Raw genomic sequence first — 21,584 nt, 5'->3', positions numbered from 1 at the left:
AACTCTCTCATTCTCTCCCTCTCTACTCTATTACACACCCTTGATCATTCCTAACTTTTTCAACCTCAACTCTTTTTATGAACTCAAACCCCATCTAAAAACTTCATAGTAATTCATCTTTTATAGATTGATTACTTCTCATTTTGTATGTAGCTGCCACTATAAAGTTCTCTCTGTTTTTTCATCAATTTTCTATGTTCACCTCCATTTTGTTAGCCTTTGGTTTCTGGGTTATTAAAGATCTAAAAACGGATTTGGAATGGCTACAGTAATCAATTTCACACATTCACACAGTTAGGAAATCAGGACACTCGTCTTTATATTAATATTAGTGGACTGATAGAGATGTCATCACAATAAATATAAAGGGAAAGTGTCGGTGAAGAGAGAGTAGCCGAAGGGACCATCACAAATGATCTTTCACAACTGAGGAGCTAAGCATATTCAATTTGAAGGAACAAACTTAGCACGCTTCATTTTTTTCATCTACAATACTTCAATTCAAATTTCTTGAGTAGAATCAGATTTCTTATGTAAAAATGTAATATAATGACAATGATAGAATGTATTTACATTTTATATAGACTACTGAAACAAAAAAGAACACAGCAACCACATGTTTGCAAGTGCAGGAGCTATATAAGGAAAATGTATTGAATTACACATACGATCAGAATCAGCTATAATGAGGATGCAGCAAAACACTGAGAAAACTGATTATACAATAAGCCACATCAGAGCACAAATGGAGAAAAGAGTAAAAAGCATAGACCTCAAAGGTCTACTTAAAATATCCTAAATTCTATACATTTTTTGTGGTTCATAGATACAGAATCCTCCCTTTACATACCTTACTATTACAATGATCATCGATTCAAATCACCATATCCTCTTACCACTCATTGGTTATCCTCCTAGTCATCTTTTAGTCATTCACAAACTTCACTCATCTAAGCAAAATCAGGCTATGATCTCAAATTGCAATGTTGAGTTAAGCATCAACAAACAAACAGTGTTTTTTTTTTTTACTTTTTACCCTCTGCCATGGGTGTCAAGCCCTTCAGTTCTGCTGCGCACAATTCTGTGAAACACCTCCCTCACTTGTCGTTCCATAGGGTCCAATCCATCTTTCAAGGCTTCACAAACCCTTGAAACATCTTGCACTCGCTGCCTAACCTCTTCTCCCTTCTTCTCACTCAAAGGAAACTGCAGAGAATCAGCCAACTCATTGATCACTCTAGCACACTTCTCAATCTGGTGAATCTCCTTCAGCAACCCACATGTGTTCTTCCTCTCCCTCTTCTTTGACTCCTCCACGATCCGCTCGTGCAGCGCCACCACCGGAGCCGCCCACAGGAACTGCCTCGGAACAGAGAAATGGAGCCCCAGCCCGCGGTCCTGGCAGGGAATTGCAGCCACAAGTGCCCACATAACAAACACCAGAATACAACTCATTGTGTAAATAGGCAACGCAAGGCCATTGGTGGCAACAATATCATTAGCCTTAGGAGGGGACAAGTTGTTCCCAATGGCTTGGAGCTGCCTAGCAGCAGACCAATTCCTTGACACACTCCAAGAAAGTGACCTAAAATGCCCAAAGGAATTGTGCTGATTATTGCCATGGTGATGATCCCTTGAACCGTTGTTGTTTCTACCAAAGGACCTGTTCCTATGAGCAATAGAACCACTGGAGTTGGATTCCTTATCATCAAGCATTCCAATGGCCAAGTCAACAAGAGCCTTCTTTGCGCGGCGAAATTGGCCCTCACCAATGCTCCTCTTCTGATCCAATGCACAGATAACAATCTCCAACAGCTTCTGCCACTGCCTAATCTGCTCAACCCCATCACGGATTGCGTTGCAAACATCAAGAGCCTTCACACTCCTTTCAAAAAACTCACCCACCATGCGATCCAGGGAGGGGTGCTTCGACACCTGATCCCTGTGGTTGTGGAGAATCACCCTGAACTCGTCTTGGCAAGACAGCAACGAATCCAGTAGCTTCCTAACCCATGAAAGAGAGAGCAATTCCCGGCTTTCAACCGAAGATAGCTCTAGGAACCGCTCAGTCACATGCTTCTGAAACAAATCAAGCTCTTGTTCCATGCTTGAACCCTCCATGGAGTGAACCTGAACCCCACGAAGATTCAGAACAGAACCTTGAAACTCTGCCGTCGTACGCATTCTCACACTCAAGGTTTTCAACAGCAATTATAGTTTCGTCACGATCCTTAGTACTACGAGAAATTATGAACAAAGGCGATAGATTCAACCAGTTATAGCAACTCCAAGAACCTTTTAAGTTGTAGCCAAAATCACGATCGGACAGTTTTTCGTAACCTTGCTTACCCACACACAGGAAGATCACAGACCCAGTTGTCAAATAACAAATTGAATCGAAAAGTATGGCACTTTCTCTCCAAGTTGAAAGCTTTAGTGAGAGACAATGGAATTGAACACCCCCAACAACGAGAAATTCCACTGCAAAAAAGGAAAGTGCAGAACTTCGAATTGGGAGAACCCAGAAACGAAATTCGAATACGATTGGGACCCAGTTGGGAACGAGAGAGTAGATTGAGAGAATGTGGGAAAAAGTGAGAAACTTGGGAGAGGAATGAGACAAAGGATCAAAGGAAGAAGAAAGGAAATTGGATGAGGGTTCTGAACTGGAGATGAAAGGGTTATATATTGGGGATAATCGGAATTTGGACCGCGTTTTAAAGTGGTTGGAAAATTAAACAAAAAAAACGAAAAAGCTTAAAAGAAAATTATTTGGTTAAAATTTATCTCCACAAGAGGCAGTGAAAATTTCTCTTTTGTTTTTTGGTTATTAACTTTGAATTTTAGTTATTAGCGGAAGCTAAGGTTGTGTGAATTCCGTACACACGTTTGAAACACGGTGCCAATATCTCATACGAAGGATTCATCGGTTCAATTCTAAATTCAATTTAATTGATGTTGGATAATCAGAAATTAAGACCAAGATATATTTGTTAGAAAATAAAGCAACTAAATTATAATATCATTGTCTTTAAACTTTTAAAAAGGATAATGAAAAAAGTCTAAAAACGAAGGTAGTAACAATAATTATTATACGAATTTCACAATGATAAATTATATTACTTTATAATTTTAGTTTCTTTCTTTGGCACACAAATTACGCTATATCTTAATAATTCATTAATACACAGAATAATTAAGTTCTTAAAATATGATAAATTATTCTTGTGGTTAATTTGTAATTAATTTCTTATTAGAAAATGTTGAATAGTTAATTGAATAGTATAAAAGGAACACATAATCTATCATGTCATGAGACATAAAACGTAATCCATTATGTAAACCTTTACTACTATTTCTTCATGCAATCCATCTAATTAGAATGGTCAATTCATATACTTGCAGTATTTCTTCATCCAAATTTTCATAAACACAAATAACTGCATGTATAATGAATCTTTTACTTACGTTTCTCTTTATTCATTCTATATATTGCATAATGTAATTTAATTTAAAATTATTTTTTTAAAACTAGTGCTAAACATTACTGTATACTTTAATATTTTAGTTAGATTCATATTTCCTGCACATCTACATTTAAAATTGATTTTAATTTTATTATTTTTTAAAATTGTAGCCATTTTGATCATTTTTCAAACTTTAAGAAAATACTAAATAAATTATATAAAAAGATGAATTATTTAAGCAATATAACATAATAAAGGTTAAGTGTGCTATAATTATATCTATTAATTTTTCTTTCAATTTTTCTTCTCATTTTCATTTGTAAATGTTTGTACTATACTTTAATTTTTTTAATTGGTTTGTGAATTTTTTTATATAATTTGTCATTAATTATTCTAATATATTAATATTAAAATTTTTAATTATTTTTTAACATGATTTAAATTTTATAAAATAATAACTTTATAGTTAATTTGTTAATCTTACTTCATGTTTCCTTTTTCTTCTTTTTTTCCTCCCTTCCATGTCCATGCCAAATAAACCATATATATATATATATATATATATATTAATGGTGATATGAATTGAGGTATGTTGAAAAAAAAAAGGTTCTGATAAGATTCTTTATTATCTTTATTTCATAAATCCGTGTTCAAAAATCGCATTCATAACAAAAAACAAAAGGGGGAAATGACCCACACCACACATCATCATTAGTAACGCCGTAACGTTTTCTCCGTCAATATAATCCCCCGTTATTTCCTTTATCGTTTTATTTCGATGCACGTTATTTTGACATTTTCTTTCAATTGATACTCTCAATTTATTTTCAGAACGTTATTCACGATATTTTTTATTAGGTTATGAATATATATAATAGTATTTATATTTTATCTATAAGACTCAAATTAAATCCTATTTAAATATCTAAAATCAATTTCATTCTCATCAAATATTGATATATATATTTTTGTCTTTCCTTATTCATTTTAAATAATTGACACTGTTAAAATATATATATATATATATATATATATATATATAAAATAAAATATAATACAAAAAGATAATAATAAGTTTATAAATTAAGTATGTTTTAGTCCTTTAATTTATATAAAATTAAATTTCGTTTTATCGAAAGTTCATATAAAATTCATTTATACATACTTTGGTAATGTACAAAATATGTTTTTCTTAAACGATATTAAATATATTTTTATGACTATAATGAATGGATTCAAAAATTAATATGTAATTTAATATATATATATATATATATGTTTGGTATTAAGTCACTTTAGAGAAAACACACACTTTGAATATTTTAGAGAGAAGTCAGAGAAAAAAGATCTCTCAATTTAGGGTTCCAGAAGAAACTCAGCACACTCCTCACACACACGCTGGACAAAGATGAAGATGATGAACACAGAGAAAGCAAGGAACACACAAAACTCACAAGGAAATGTATAATTTTTGTATATTCTGAAATGTATGATTTAAAGCTTTTATATACATGAAAAACATTAACTAATTTTGTTTGGTTTAGGCTTATCACAACACTCTTAAACAAAAACCCTAAACGCAACGAAAATTCCTTTTTTTTTTGAAGAAAAACACTCCTTTTCACTGATTGAATCGGTGAAACTTCTTCCTCCTTCAATCTGAGCAATTTTCACCAATTGAAATCGATAAAAACACCTCCTTTCGAGCATACAAACGTTTTTCACCGATTAAAATCGGGAAAACCCCTTTTCTGAGCAACCTTCTCTTCTCCAACGAATACCCTAGGTTTTTGACCTCCTTCTTGAGTGATCTTCACTCATCTCCGCTCGTACAACTCCGATCTACTTTCTGAGTGACAGAAAGTGTTCACCTTTAAGGGCTTTTATGAGTATATCTGCAAGCTAATCTTTGAATCTGCAATGTACCACTTCAAGCCTCCCACTGTTGACTCCTTCCATGCAATGTAGGATGTTTGGCAAGATCTATGGCTGACTTGTTGTCCACAAGCATTTTGACTCTTCCAGCTAGCTCCACCTTCAATCCTTCCATCAAAGAACCCATCCAAGCTACCTGACACGTAGTTTCACAAGCAGCTATGTATTTGGCCTCACATGATGATAGAGCAACCACTGGCTCTTTTCTTGAACTCTAGGAAATAGGAGACCCTTCAATGAAGAAAATGTACCATGTTGTACTTCTTCTATCCATTTTATCACCATACCAATCTACATCTGAATAAGAAGTTATTTGAACTTCTTTTCCAACCTTACCTCTTTCAGTAGTGTCCCATAGGAGTGTATACCCTGCAAATACCTTAGGATACGTTTGGCAACATTCAAATGTGATATTCTAGGGCATTCCATGTATCTGCTTATCACTTCAACACTATAACTCAAGTCAGGTTTAGTGTTACAAAGGTATCTTAACCTCCCAACCATTCTTCTGTAAGCTGTAGGATCTATAACTTCCTCCTCTGGCTCCTTTTCAAGCATCAGCCCCACTTCTACTAGGGTGTTAGCAGCATTACAATTCACCATTTCAAACATTTTCAATAGGTCTAGAACATACTTGGATTGATGCATCACAATTCCAGACTCAGTCTCAGTGAATTCAATCCTAAGAAATTAGCTGAGTATTCCCAAGTCACTCATTTCAAATTCCCTTAACATTTGGGCTTTGAAATTTGAAATTAGTTCCTCACAACTCCCAGTGACTAATAGGTCATCAACATACAAGCATACAATTAGTTTTTCTGGACTACCATTGTGTTGGCAGCACTGCACATACAACTTGTGTTCTGAAACACATTTATCAAACCCAATATTGTTCATGAACCCATCAATCCTCTAGTTCCAAGCTCTTGGAGCCTGTTTAAGCCCATAGAGAGCCTTCCTCAGCCTGTACACCTTGCCTTGTTACCCTTTAGCTTCAAACCCCTGTGGTTGTACAACATATACCTCCTCCTTAATTTTTCCATTCAGGAAGGCCGACTTCACATCTAATTGATGTAATGACCAGTGAAACTTAGTAGCCAGAGACACCACCAACCTTATTATCTCAACCCTGGCTACAGGAGTAAAAAATTCCCCATAATCCACTCCACCCTTCTATAGGAAACCTTTAGCAACCAGCTTGACCTTGTGCATTACAACAACACCTTGTGGGTTCAATGCTATAGGCTTCTTGTTAGAAGGTAAATCAGCCAATTCCCATGTCTGATTTCTCTCAATAGAGTCAATTTCTTCCTGCATTTCCTTATACCACCTCTCATCTCTCACAGGTTGATCAAATTCAACTGGTTCAGCTTCTACTATTAAAGCATAATGAACGAAATTGTCTTCTGTTGTAAGTGTAACATCATAAGACAAGTCATAGTCTCTTAAATATGGCAATTGAGTAGCCCTTGATGACCTTCTAGTGTTGTCATCTCTTCTGCACCTATCTGACTCAACTACAACAATTTCATCTTACAAGACAATGGTTGATGCTCCCTACTCAATTGTTTCCTACTGCCACACTCCAGCTTCATCTACTACAACATCCATGCTGATATGGGTTGTTCCTGATATAGGATCATATAGCTTGTATCCTCCAGTACCAATGTATCCCACCAGAACTAGAGACACCCCTTTATCATCTAATTTCTTTCTCAATTGATCAGACACATGTTTGTAGCATATAGAACCAAATATTTTGAAATGCTTAAGATTTGGTTTTACCTCAGTCCAAGCTTATTCAGGTGTGATGCCATCTAGTCTCTTTGTTGGAGACAAATTTAGAATGTAAGTGGTTGTCAGCATAGCCTCTCCCCATAAGAAATTAGGCAGCCCTTTACTCTTCAGCATACACTTAACTATATTTAATATGGTTTTGTTCTTCCTCTTTATTGCCTCATTATGTTGTGGTGTATAGGGAGCGGTAACTTCATGTATTATCCCCTCCTTTTCACAAAAACTGTTCAACTCAGTAGAGGTATACTCTCCTCCACCATCCGTTCTCAACACTTTAATTTTATTCCCACATTGTCTCTCAACAAGACATTTGAACTTCTGAAACACCTGCAGCACCTCCCCCTTTCTCCTAATCAAGTAAACCCAGTATTTCCTAGTCCAATCATCAATAAACAGTAGAAAATAATTGTTGTCCCCAGGTGTCTCTATTTGTATAGGACCACAAACATCTGAATAAACCACCCCTAACTTCTCTTCTAACTTATGGGGTAAGAACTTCTGGAAACTGCCCACGGTTTGCTTGCATTGGACACATTCTTTGCATACTATCTCTGTTATTTTAACCTTTTCTAAGACACTCACCATAATCTTTTGACTTAGCTGGGATAAATCCTTAAAATTGAAGTGCTCAAATCTGAGATGCCACAACCATTCTTCTCTATTTTTTGTTGCAGTAAAACAGTGTTTTACTGCATTCATCACCACCCTAAAGGTTCTATTCTGTGACAACTGAGCCTGCACAACAATCTTCCTATTCTGGTTGAAAATGATGAGCCAGTTGTTCTCCATTTTCATCACATAGCCTTCCCAAGCTGAGCAGATTTATCTTCAAGCCTGGTACATATAGTACCTCTTCAAATATCATTTCTTTCTCATCTCCATATCTTACAACCACTCTGCCAAAGCCCTCTACAGTAAGACTCATGTCATCTACAAACTTTATTTTTCCCTGCATAACCTCCTGCATTTTCACAAACCAATTTTTCCTCTTAGTCATGTGGGTAAAACAACCAAAGTCGAGATATCACATTGTGCTTTCTGGTTGTTTTTCCTCAGTGCTAGCCATTAACATCACTGCTTCAGAGTCAGATCCTTCCTCTTGGCCCAGATTAGCCCTCTTCTTGGGTTTATTTTTTGCTCCTTATCCCTTCCAGCATTCCTTGGCATAATGACCAAATTTCTAGCAGTTGTAACATTTGACCTTCTTCTTGTCAAACTTCCATCCTCCATCTGCACTCTTTTAATTATCGCCTTTTACTCATTCACTAGACTCTTCTCTTTGTTGTTCGAGTGATCTTTAGGCTTAAAATTGTCTTTATTGCCTTTCTTGAACCCCATTTTTCCTTTAAACTGAGATCTGATCTGTAGTGCTTGTTCTTGGCACTGTTTGCGCTCATTGATGCGATACTCATGGACTTCTAATGAGTGTTGCAGCTCCTCAATTTCCAGAGTTTCTAGATCACGATTTTCTTTAATAGCAACCACCACATGATCAAACCTACGTGTTAGAGTTCTTAGAATTTATCAACAACATATTGATCAGAAATCCCATCCTTACTGGCCCGCATTGCATTTACCAACTCCTACACCTTGTCAAAGTACTCTGCCACAATTTTCCCTTCATTCATGGTCAGCACTTCAAATTGCCTCCTCAAAGTCTGCAATTTTACCTTCTTGTTATTGTCTCCATCACCATATGTCTTCACTAGAATTTCCCAAATCTCTTTAGCAGTGGTAGCCTTGGAGATCTTGTTAAAGATCTTTGGACTGACACACTGATATAGCAGAAACCTGGCCTTGCTGTCCAATTTCACCTACATCTTGTAATTTCTTTTCTCCTCTTCAGTGGCCTTTGCACTCAACTTAGGCAACCCATCTTCTATAACTTCTGAAACATCCTGGAAGCCAAAAATGGCTTGCATTTTGATGCGCCAATCATCAAATAACTTCCCATCAAATATTGGTAAAGGTCCCTGTATCCCTCCAAAACCTTTCATCTCCTTCTTGCTTGAATCTTGAAGTTTCTTTGTTTTCCTCATTCAACTTTAAGGATGTACACGCTCCAAAGAATCCTTCTTTTCTGGATAGACACACTTCTAGTCTTCAATCACACCCATACTCACACACCAGGATATGTTGAACCTATGCTCTTGATACCATATTAAGCCACGAGGGACAAGAGAGAGAAAACACACACACCCTGAATATTCTAGAGAGAAGCCAGAGAAAAGAGATCTCTCAACCTAGGGTTCCAGAGGAAACTCAATACACTTCTCACACACACATTGGACTATGATGAAGATGATGAACACATAGAGAGCAAGGAACGCACAAAACTCACAAGGTAATGTATAATTTCTGTATATTTTGAAATGTATGATTTACAGCTTTTATATACATGAAAAAAATTAACTGATTCTGTTTGGTTTTTGTTTATCACAACATTTGGATTATTCATTTTATTCAATAACTCTTTAACCATTGCTTTTAGGTCACTCATGACATACGTTAATTAGTAGTTACTAATGGCACCAATAGTTATCGGAGTAGTCGGTGTTGGTGAATCTAGTTGGATGGAGAATGTGTAGTGGTGAAACTCTTAGTATTGAGGTTGAAGACAACGTAAAAGAAATGGAAAAGGAATTAAATTTTTTTAAAAAAACATAAAAGAAAAGAAATTTAATTTCATCAAGCATACCTTTTAATCAACTTAATATCGTAGTTACACATCTCAAAAAGAAGTTTTACTTCATTCAATAAAAATGATATATTTCATTCATTATAAAATATACAAATGACTTTATAGCAACATATACTGAAAAAGAAGAATTCTAATTTCACATAACTAAAAATATATTTAACTATAATTTTTTTTAATTCTTAAATAATGTAGAAGTCAAGGTAAAAAAATAATAATTTGTCTTCAAATATATATATTTTTATCTCACATACATTATTAGTATTATATTAAGAAAAGATTAACAACTAAATATGAATTATTGTCTATTTTAAAATTTATAATTTCTTTACAATTTTTCTTAAAAAAGTACTTAAAAATAGTATATATTAAATATAATAAAACAATTATGAGATATTATAAGTGAAAAACAAACATTATAATAAGAGATGAGAAAAAGAAAGTTGAAAGAAGAAAATATATAAAATAAATGCATATTTTATATTTTACATGCAAAAACAAGTATTTATACAAATTAAGTAAAATATTTTTTATTTAAAAAAATGTTAATCTATCCTTATCCAAGACAACAAATATATGTGTCTAATTGAAAATTTAAAGAAATTGATATTTAAGCGTAAAGAGTTTAATAAAATGATATCCAAATATTTTATTAATAAAAAGCTAAATTATAAAATAAGTTTTTCTATTATCGAATTTATTTTATAAAATCTTTTATTTTTCTAAAATTTATTTAGCTCAATCTCTCTGTTTTTTATCTAAGATATCTCATTCATTTTTCTTTTGTTCTTCTATCAAAGATTACATTTGAGTTAAAGTAAGTTTTTTGTCTATCTTTTTCTAGAGTCAAATATGTGTTCTTGTGTTGTATATAATTAAGATTGAGTCACATGGGACTTAATTATACTCGAGTTGATTATTTGCATGTTGGTGATTCTAACAATAAATATATATATATATATATATATATAGTTTATACGAGGTTCTTGTGTGTATAGGGTTATCAATAAGAGTAAGTCGTTAGAGAAACGTTTAGAAGATTTAGGAGTATCATACAAGTAAGGGAAGTTAATTGTCAAAGTCTGTGTGTTAAATTGAATTTCAGTTAGTTGGTTCACTTTAATTTTTTGTTCAACATTTAGAATTCTTTTGGGATTGAGTTACCTGAATAATGTGTGAAATTGTTGAATGTGTATTTTGTCAAATTTGATATTGAGATGTGGACTTTTGGATTGATTTTGTGTGTGTGTATTTTTGGTTGATATGAATGGATTCAAATTGAATTTGGTGTGTTGGTGATTTTGTATGAAGATGAAGATGAATTATTGATTTGGATGGTACTGCCTAAATGCATATTTAGGTGTTTATGATATGTTGACTCATTGGACAAGCCTTTGTCTCACTAAGCGAATACTATATTTAAGTTTAGCAAAGGGGATGAGGAATCATTGAGCGAGTATGATCTCACTAGGCAAATTTTTATGCGATTTGTTCCAATGATGGATTCATTGAGCGAGTCAATTATTCACTTAACGAGTGTCTTTCTAGAGATGACTCGACAAGTAAGTGAAATCCTTGGGCGAGTTTGTCATATGTATGAAATAGATATTTTCATCTATAAATTATCTATGAGAAATTATGTTTGGAATGATTATATAGCCTTGAAGAAATGTAAACATGCTTTATAATGGAAGTAATTGTATGATTTTATATGTTGCATATTGAGGTATGTTAAAGTAGTAAATTCCAAAGGGAAGTTCTACTATGATTGGTTAATATGTAGAGTGTATTGATGTTAGAGTTTGTAGTGAGACTATCATGACTCTAGTAAATAATTTGACTCATATAGAGTAAATTGCTTATAGTGAGAGTTGAATGAAATCCTCATCAATAGATTTCACATTGAGAGTGAAATATACTTATGAGTGATTTATCTTGTTATACTCGTTAGTATGTGATTTGATTATAGGATGGTGAGGACCCTTGAAAGGATGGGTGACAATAACAAGTGCATGGTCTCATATTCTAATAAAATACATTGAATAATTCAGATGTCGTGTTTGATGCATGATGAGTACGAAAGAGCCATGAATGTCTTATCATTGTAATTCTTGTTTGGTGTGAATTTTCATATTTTGAGTAATGTTGTAATTATAAGTAAAATATTTTATTATGACCGTACTCTAAAATTTCTTAGTATCACTTTTAATCATTTTAGCTTATCCTTGTATTTGTGTTTGTTATGTTATTGTTATCTTTCAACGATGATTGTGTTTATTTACAGACAATAATACAAAGATTGATAGGAAACAACAAAACTAAAGTTGCTAAAAGAACATTTGGAGACTAACATAATATAGATAAATATAAGAAAATTATTTTGTAGAGTCAACAATTTTTTTTTACCTTTTGAAATATTGTTTCGAATCAACTCTTATAATGGATGATACAATTCCTAATCAATAGAAACAAAAATGTAATATGTGTTTATGTAGCGACTATACACAATATATTTCCATTATATATGTATGTTTTGACAAGTGAATGTAAGAACATATTTCTTGAATATAGTATTTTAAAATTTGAGTTTATTACATTTGTATATCAAAACATATTTATCGATAATTTCTCTATATAGGTTTATCTAGATAATGAACAAAATCTATTGTGCAAAGAACATTCAACAGATTACTAATACAAATTGTTAGAATTGATGAATTGTGTTTCTCAACACCAAGAGGAGGGGGGGGGGGGGGGGGGGGGGGGGTGAATTGGTGTTTTAAAAAATTAGCCCTTTTTAAGTCTTTTTCGCAAATGGTATAGTTCTTGAAACCTTTCTTGTGCCATAAGAAATGGTGTGCTATGAAAATAGTATGCGTGTACAACAATTACAGAATGTATGCACAAATGTAAAGAGATAGGGAGAAGAAAATCAAACTCAGTTTTTATACTGGTTCGACCTCAATGCCTACATCCAGTTACCCTCCCAATCAACCTTAGATTGGAGAGTAATTCAAAATAATGATTAGAGTATTACAACCAAGGTTTTATAGAGCCACTCTCAATGTAAACACCTCACAAACTCTCAATCAAATATAGAATAACAAAACCTGCCAACACAGAACTACCTCGTTCCTATCGCAGCAACCCCTTTGAGATATCTCCTCTCAAAGTCAAGAGTGCATCATTCTTCTTCCTGACACCACACGTACAAGGAAACAACAAATCCAAGATTGCAAGTCTTCTTCTCCTGATTAAACAGAATGCACCTTCAGTTGTACAGAAACCGATCAGCCTTTTCAGTCCAGTCACAATTTCTTCTCAAGAATACTTCAAGATCTGTAAACCACTATTCGTTCTTGATTCTTGGAGCCTTTGATCAATCTGTAAAACTTCTCAGATGAAAATCAATCAGATATGGAAGTGTAATTCTCAAAATTCTTCTCTATTCTACATAAAATCAAACAATACGTCAATATATAGTTTATGTCAATCTTGACGCTATGAAATCGATTAACCAACTTATGTAATCGGTTACATTCAACAGGTGTAACAGAATTACAACCAATTTGGCTCCTTAATTGAATACGCAATTAGTACAATCGAGTTTCATTAAATGCTTGGTCAAGCACATTTAAAAATATGACTGTTAGCAGTTATGACCACATGAAATTAGTTTTCAAATCTTAACAGACTTAATTGAATACATAATCCATGTAATCGATTAAGCTTTAACACTCAGAAGAATTTTGAAAACTTTTCATTCCAAACAGATCACAGCACATTTTGCAAAAGATATGTGCAAACACACGAGTTTTAATCAATTCACCAACTAATGTAATTAATTCAAAACAGGTTGTTTTGCCACAATTTAAAACTCAAGTTGTCTTATGACCTTAATTGATTATCACTCCACTATAATCGATTAAGTCATGCAGATATGCTTTTATGCTTGTGGTTTTCATATCACAGTAACATACATTGAGCATACGCAAATATAATCACTTCATAAACACAATAGTATGCACCAATCAATATAATATGTTCAACAAATGTGACAAACACAATATGTGTATATTTCACAGTAAGCATGTACACATATAACATATAACACAGTACACGCACATGTATTTTTATTAACAATGTGTTGTCATCATAAAATACAAGCATCACAGGGATTGAGTTTTGCTAACACTATGCTCCCCTTATCAACACAAATCATGGGGGGAAGAAGCGTGAAGATCATACCTTGAAGAGAAGAAGCAACAAATGAACCCTTGAAGAGAAGATGCAGCGAAATAACCCCTAAGTAGAAGAAGCAGCGAAAGAACCCAAAGCACAGTGAAATGGTAACAGAGAGAAAAGTAAGAAAAGAAAGATGCGTCTCAAAGAAGAATTCAGAAATTGTAATGTATTGAAAAGTGTAATAATGTGTGTACAAAGTCAACCAAAAGAGAGAAATAAAAAGGGGGAAAAACGGGGAAGGAAAATATGGGCTGGGTGCAATGTGCAGGCCCCATATAATATTATCACCCCCCTCAAGCTGGGAGTATATGGTAGTCATTCCAAGCTTGGAATAAAGATACTTAAAAACAGCAGGAGCAAGAGGTTTAGTGAAGAGGTTAGCTGCTTGTTCAGTGGTTGAAATAGGAAGCAGCTTGAGGAGGCTTTTATTGAGCTTGTCATTGACAACATGGCAGTCTATTTCAATGTGTTTGGTGCATTCATGGAAGACTTGATTGGAGGCAATCCGAATAGTGGAGCGATTGTCGCAGTAAACTATAGTCTGTTGAATGGTGGGAATACGAAGATCATGAAGAACGTAATTCAACCATTGTAGTTCACAGGTGACGGTGGCTAGATAAAAGAACGTAATTCAACCATTGTAGTTCAGGAAAAAAGAAAGATCAGCATTAGAGCGAGTATAATTATTAGATAAAATAAAAGTGGAAAGTTTATCATATCATTGTCGTCTAGCTTGCTTGAGCCCATATAAAGATCTTTGAAGTTTGCACACTTGATTTGGGTTGTGATGGTTGAAGCCAGGAGGAAGTTGCATATAAACTTCTTCATGTAAGTCACCATGAAGAAAAGCGTTGTTGACATCTGCTAAATAGAATGGCTCAATTTCTCACACCAAGAGGGGAGTGAATTGGTGAAGTATAAAATTTCAAAATTTCAAAATCTTTTTCACCAAAAGAGATGCCTTTATACTTTTCTTGAAACGCAAGTTAAAAGATTTTCAATGCAGTGGAAATTTAATCGAATGCTTGTAAAGTATAATCAATTGAATGTTACAAAGTAGGGATAAGAAAGATCAAACGCTGAGTTTTTATACTAGTTCGGCCAAGCCTACATGCAGTGTCCTCCCAACCACAAGAAGCCAATGCACTATAATGATTAAGGTTTTTACAACAAGATTTTTATAGAGACCTCATGTCAAAAATATAAAACACCTCTCTAACCCTCTAATCAAAATATAGGCAGTATATAAACAGACTACCAACAAGAATCCCCTCTCCTGTAGTTCAACTCCATTGAGGCACCCTCAAAGACAAGAACGCAACACGTCCTTCTTCCTGTAATCACAAGGAACTTAACCCAATCTTCAGCAGATTGTAGAACCTGATCTTGCAGTAGACACCCAAATGTGCAGATAGATCAGACTTTGAAAACTCATCAATTCTTGCTCTTCAAGAAATCACAGTTAGTTGATCACCACGGCCAAACTAGTTTCTTGAAGTTTTTTCTCTTTTTGTAAACTTTTCACTTTTCTGCAAAAGAATATGAAAATTTTAGAATCACAAAAGTCTTTTTCAGAAATCAAATTCGCGTCAATATATAGATGAACTCGTATCAGATGCAACATAATCGACTTTTCAATTATAACAGATAGTAGCAGTCAAAGCACTTAATTGACTTCACAATTAATGCAGTCGAATAGCATTTAATGCTTGGTCAACACATTTAAAACTATAATCGTTGTGACAGTTATATCAAGCATTAACAGATTTCAAAATAGTAACAAACTTAATCAAATACATACCGCATGCAATCGATTTTGCAACAGTGTTATGCAAAGTTTTGAAAACAAGGGCGAAAGTCTCCAGGTAGTCTAATCCTTCAAGTTGAGTGTAGCCCTTATCTACAAGGCGGGCTTTAAAACGATCAATAGATCCATCGAACTTGTGTTTGATTTTGTATATCCAGCGGCATCCAATAGCAGTTTTGCCCGAGGGAAGGTCAGTGATGGTCCATGTGTTGTTGTGTGCTAAGGCGTAAAGTTCATCCTGCATAACTTGAGTCCACTGAGGTATTTTAGATGCTTCCTTATATGTGTGAGGTTTAGTGGTAGATGAAATGAGGAGGATGGTGTGCTTGAAATCAAAGGAAAGCCTTATAGTGTCAGCATGCTGAGTTGTATTGGGGACATCATTATGAGAGGCATTAGTTAGGGGAGGTTCAACATTGTCTAGGATGCTTGTGGTGTCATTTGTGCAGGTAACAGTATCACTAGCAACAACAATATCAATATCAGTGGTAGCAAGCACAAAAACACTATTACTAGGAAAATTAATATCATCATAATTATGACTATAATTGTGTGGAGTAGGCAAAGAAAAAGAATTAGAATCAGAGTCATTTTGTGAATGAGAAGTGTAAGGAAAATAATTTTCATGAAACAGCACATGACGAGATTTTTCAATGAAATGATTTTGTAAGTTTAGGAATTGATAACCTTTGATGTGCTGTTGGAAACCAAGAAAAATGCCAGGAACAACCCGTGCATCAAAATTTTTCTTGTAAGCAGTTAAACTGCTAATATAGCATACACAACCAAAAACACGCAATGCAGAAATATCATACAATTTCCCATATAATTTTTCATATTGAGTAGCATCATCAAGTAAAGGTGTAGGCATGCAATTGATTAGTAAAGTAGCATGTTCAACAGCAAAGCACCAAAAAATAGTGGGCAAATGAGCTTGAAACAAGAGGCAGTGAGTGACATTTAACAAATTTTGGTGTTTACGCTCAACTATGCCATTTTGTTGAGGGGTTTCATTGCAGGTGGTTTAATGGTTAATATCTTTAATAGAGAAAAATTTATGCATAGCAAATTCAATGTCATTGTTAGTGTGAATGGTTTTGATAGTAGTAGAAAACTGGTTTTTGTAAGACCCTTGAAAATAGTTGTCATTAAGATACTAGAGTTTTTTGAAATAAAAAAATAATTTTATGTATAATGCTACATTATAATGCTACAGTAAAATACATATAGTACTACAGTGAAATATGTACAGTGCTACAGTAAGAATACCTCGTGAATCATGTGTTGCTATAGTACTGCTACAGGAAAAATGTAGTACAAGCTACAATACTACTACAGTGAATTGTACAACTATAGTACTGCTACGGTAAAATGTAGTATAGCTAGAGTACTGCTACAGTAACCCTAACTTCAACTATAAATAGGGGTGAGAAATGAAGTTTTGGGGGAAGGAGATTGAAATTGAGCAAGACTTTCGTCGAAAATAAGGAGATATTAGGACTAGAATCTGAGTTGTAGAGAAGGTAGCAAGAACTTCTGAAGAAGTGTTCTTCATCCAAGAAGGAGCGAGAATCAGGTAAGGGAAGTTAACCTTGAGTCTTTTGTTTTTGTATCGTATGAAATCTTGAATATGTTTAGAATTTTGATTCTTTGTATGGATTTAGAATGATATTCTACTTCTGTTGCATTTTTCTGGAAGGATAAGAAGTTGTCTAACCGGCTATGCCAGATTCAACTTCTTGTTTCCCCGGGACTTTTATTGTGTTTCTTTTTGTCTTACATTTTTCTGGAAGGATAAAAAGTTGTCTAACCGGCTATGCCAGATTCAACTTCTTGTTTCCCCAGGACTTTTATTGTGTTTCTTTTTCTCTTGCATTTTTCTAGAAGGATAAAATGTTGTCTAACTGACTATGCCAGATTCAACTTCTTGTTTCCCTAGGACTTTTATTGTGTTTCTTTTTCTCTTGCATTTTTCTGAAAGGATAAGAAGTTGTCTAACCGGCTATGCCAGATTCACCTTCTTAGTTCCCCAGAAGTTTATATTAAGGTTATTTTTTTGATGGTATGATAGAGGAATCTTAAACACTGGCGTTTAGGTTGAGTTTGATTCGTCAAACATTTGATTCTTCCCTAGTGACTCATTATAGTGATATTTTATTATTGTTAATTTATTTTGTGATATATTCATTTTGTAAGAAATATGTGATGAATGCATTTTCTATGTTGAATAAGTAAACTATAAAAATATTGGAGTAAATACTCAATCAAATTTGAAATTTAAAATTTTGATCATGTTTTCCATTTTTTTAAGCTACCTTAGTAAAACTCTAATTGCTACTTAGTCTACCATTAGATCAATCTAGGAAATTTAATATATAGTTTATAAGACAAAAATTAACTTTGACCGTTAGGATCATTAATTTGAGAATTGTACTTAGAGGAATTAATTCCACATTTTTTATAGAGTCGAAAATCCAAATTTAATAATGTTTTCGAGTTTTATAAATCTTAATCTCTACATAGTTACACGTTAGATTAACCTAAAATTTAGATATGTAGTTCCTAAAACCTGTTGATATATATTGACTGTTTAATTTTTTTAAACTAAGTGATGTTTATTAAGGATCTCAATTTTATGTTCTTGATTTACAGATGCAAAATTTCAAATTTTCACTTTATTATTATTGATTAGATCGAACTGAAATTTTTACCCAAGATTATAGGTAAATTATGATTCAATTTACCAGTTTAGATCTTGAATGTGGGACTTGTACTAGGAACAAATTTTTATGTAATGTCATAAAAAAATTGGATGATTTATAACCTTTGATTGGTGAAATTGTGTTGAGTTTGTACTTGTTATGGGAAATATAAGATTATAAGAAGAGTATGATATCTGACAATAGGTTTATTTTATTGACACGAAAATGGGTTATTATCAATTTATGATTTGAGAACGAATATGATTGAGTTAGGTGGTTGAGATGATATGATTTGTTGATTTTAGGAAATGTTGGGGTGAATATAAGCAATCATTAATATGATTTGTTGATGTTTACTACCGGGAGTAGTATATTTGGTTTATATCATGAGACCTTGATATGAGCAGAGTAACCCATGCATGGGGTTTATGAAAGCAGGCAAAGAGTGGTCTATCCATAAGGCTTTGACATAAACATATTACTCATAAGTCTTATAGAAGCAGGCAGAGAGCGGTCTGACCATAAGGCTTCGAAAAGTAAAACATAGTATACGGGTAAGGCTTAAGGAAGCAGACAGAGAGCAGTCTGACCATAAGGCTTTGTGAGTAAGCATAGTATACTTGTAAGGTTTATGAAAATGAGAAGGATGATTTTAAATGAAGTTAAGGACAAATGAATTAATCACATCGGGATAATTGTGTTTATAAATTATAATAATACATGATTGAATTATATATTATAAATAAGTTTAATGATTATATGTTATGGTTAGCTTACTCTTATTTGTTTGTGCTATGATCGTATAACTCATGTTATACGTGAGCAGATAATGTTGCAGATGTGGTTGAAAAAGCTTAGAGATGATGAGAGACAAGCTGGGAAAAACTTTCAGGGATTTTTGTAAAAAGAATAAATTTGTATTGGAAAAATATGTTGTGTAAGACTTGTAAGTTTAATTTCGAACTTATGTTAAGTGGTGAAGACTATATTGTTTAAAGTTTGTAAGTTTGGAACCGTACTTTGGTTGAATTGAAATAAAGTTTGGTTGTTTATATTAGATATCGAATTAATTTAGTTTTTACTACTAGTAATACCCTTAAATTATTTGGGTGTTACAGTTTTCTATGTTTGTTATAAAATCAGTAATAATTTTTCTAACAGCAGATTTGTTAGGCATAGGTATAAGCCAAGTATAACGAGAAAAATCATCCACAATGGTGAGAAAATATTTAAAACCACGCATGGAAAGAATACTACAAGGACCCCATATATCAATGTGAATAAGATCAAATATTTTCATGGTTTTAGAAGTACTACTAGAGAAAGGTAGCTTGCTTTGTTTAGCATGATGGCAAGCATCACATATGTATGTCGAATTATGCACAATGAATGGGTATTTGAGTTTCAAACTATTCAATCTAATATCGGAAGGATGTCTTAATCTAAGATGTCATAGGCTAGTATTGTTTACAACATTGTTGGCAAAATTTACAGGAGAAGTAAGCAAAGATGAATTTAAGATGTACAAGCCACTAGTGAGGTTAGTTGTAGAAATCTTCTCTTTGGTTTAATGTCCTATATAGTGCAGTCATGAAAAGAAATAAATAGTTCATATTTATTAAAAGAAATCAACTGAGATATGGAGATAAGATTAAAAGAGAATTGCGGAACAAAAAGGACATTTAAAAGATGGATCTTACTGTTAAGAATAACAGTGCCAGAATACTCAAAGTAAACAATACTACCATTAGGTAAGGCAATTTGAATAGGTTTGATTCTTTTATAGGATGAAAAGTTTCGAAGAAAATACTTATATGGTTAGTGGCTCCAGAATCAATAATTCAATTGGTCTTAGGGTAATTAGAAGTAAGAGTAGGGTAGATATTACCTGAAGGATGTTGGTTTGCCGAAGCAGATGCAATATGGTGAATTTGAGTAGAAGTGGAAGCATCATTCAAATTGTGGTCTTTGAAGAGCTTTGCAAGAACTTGAAATTGTTGTGGTGTGAGGCGGATGTGATTAGTGTTGTTCGAATTGGTAGCTTTGACATTCCCATTGTCTTCTTGGACAGAGGTGTGATGAATCTGGGTATGCTTATTATAGAACTTATGTCCTAGAGGATAACCGTGCTTTTTATAGCAAACATCCACTGTATGACCACTTTTGTTGCAATGAGTGCAATATTTTTTGCCAGTCGGTGCACATTTGAAACTTTTGTCTTGATTGGGGAAGCCATTCTTGCGATAGCAGACAGCTTCACTATGCCCATTCTTGCCACAATAATTACAAACAGTGAAGGAGGTGGAAGCGGTGTAGGCGGTAGTAGTACCGGTGTCCCGAGTCTTAGCTGTAACAATCAGATTTCCACTAGACAATTTCCTTTCTTGTTGTGCCACTAGTGAAAAAACTTTGGTGATGTCCGAAATAGCGTCCAGTAGAAGCACATGCGATGTAACGTTAGTAAATTGATCGTTTAATCCCCGTAAAAATTGCATGACTTGGTCTTCTTGCCTTCTTTGTTTGACAACAGTAAGAACTTCACAACCACAATCGAGTTTACAGGTACAAAGAGGTTCTGAGAAGAAGTTTTCCATCTCATCCCAAAGAATATGTAGTTAGGTGAAATACTCAGAAATGGTAAAGTCACCTTGATGAAGAGTAGCAATGTCAAGTTGAAGGCTAGAAATGCGAGAGAGACTTCCTTGAGAAAATATGTTCTTTAGGTCGTTCCAGATCTCCGAGGCTTTATTCATCCATATGATGCTTTGTTTGATGGACATGGAAATAGAATGGACGATCCATGAGACAACCATGTTGTTTCCGCGATTCTAGGCGGCATGCTCCAGCTTGTCCTTTTCAGGTGGACGAACGTTGCCAAGAACGAATTCAATCTTGTTTTTGGCGTTGAGAGTAGTTAACATGGAACGGCTCCA

General features: G+C 33.9%; 1 protein-coding gene across 1 annotated transcript; it reads right to left on the bottom strand.

Annotated features, from left to right (window-relative positions):
• Positions 1-617: 617 nt before the first annotated feature.
• Positions 618-2,705, bottom strand: LOC108344636 (protein ROH1). The gene has a single exon (XM_017583073.2). The coding sequence runs from the start codon at positions 2,182-2,184 to the stop codon at positions 1,033-1,035; it is 1,152 nt and encodes a 383-aa protein (XP_017438562.1). The 5' UTR covers positions 2,185-2,705; the 3' UTR covers positions 618-1,032.
• Positions 2,706-21,584: the final 18,879 nt, after the last annotated feature.

The sequence above is a fragment of the Vigna angularis genome, chromosome 8 (assembly GCF_016808095.1).
Source record: "Vigna angularis cultivar LongXiaoDou No.4 chromosome 8, ASM1680809v1, whole genome shotgun sequence".
In the NCBI taxonomy this organism is placed as follows: Eukaryota; Viridiplantae; Streptophyta; class Magnoliopsida; order Fabales; family Fabaceae; genus Vigna; species Vigna angularis.
The sequence above is the reverse complement of the archived record's forward strand: the minus strand, read 5'-3'. Positions and strand labels throughout refer to the sequence as shown.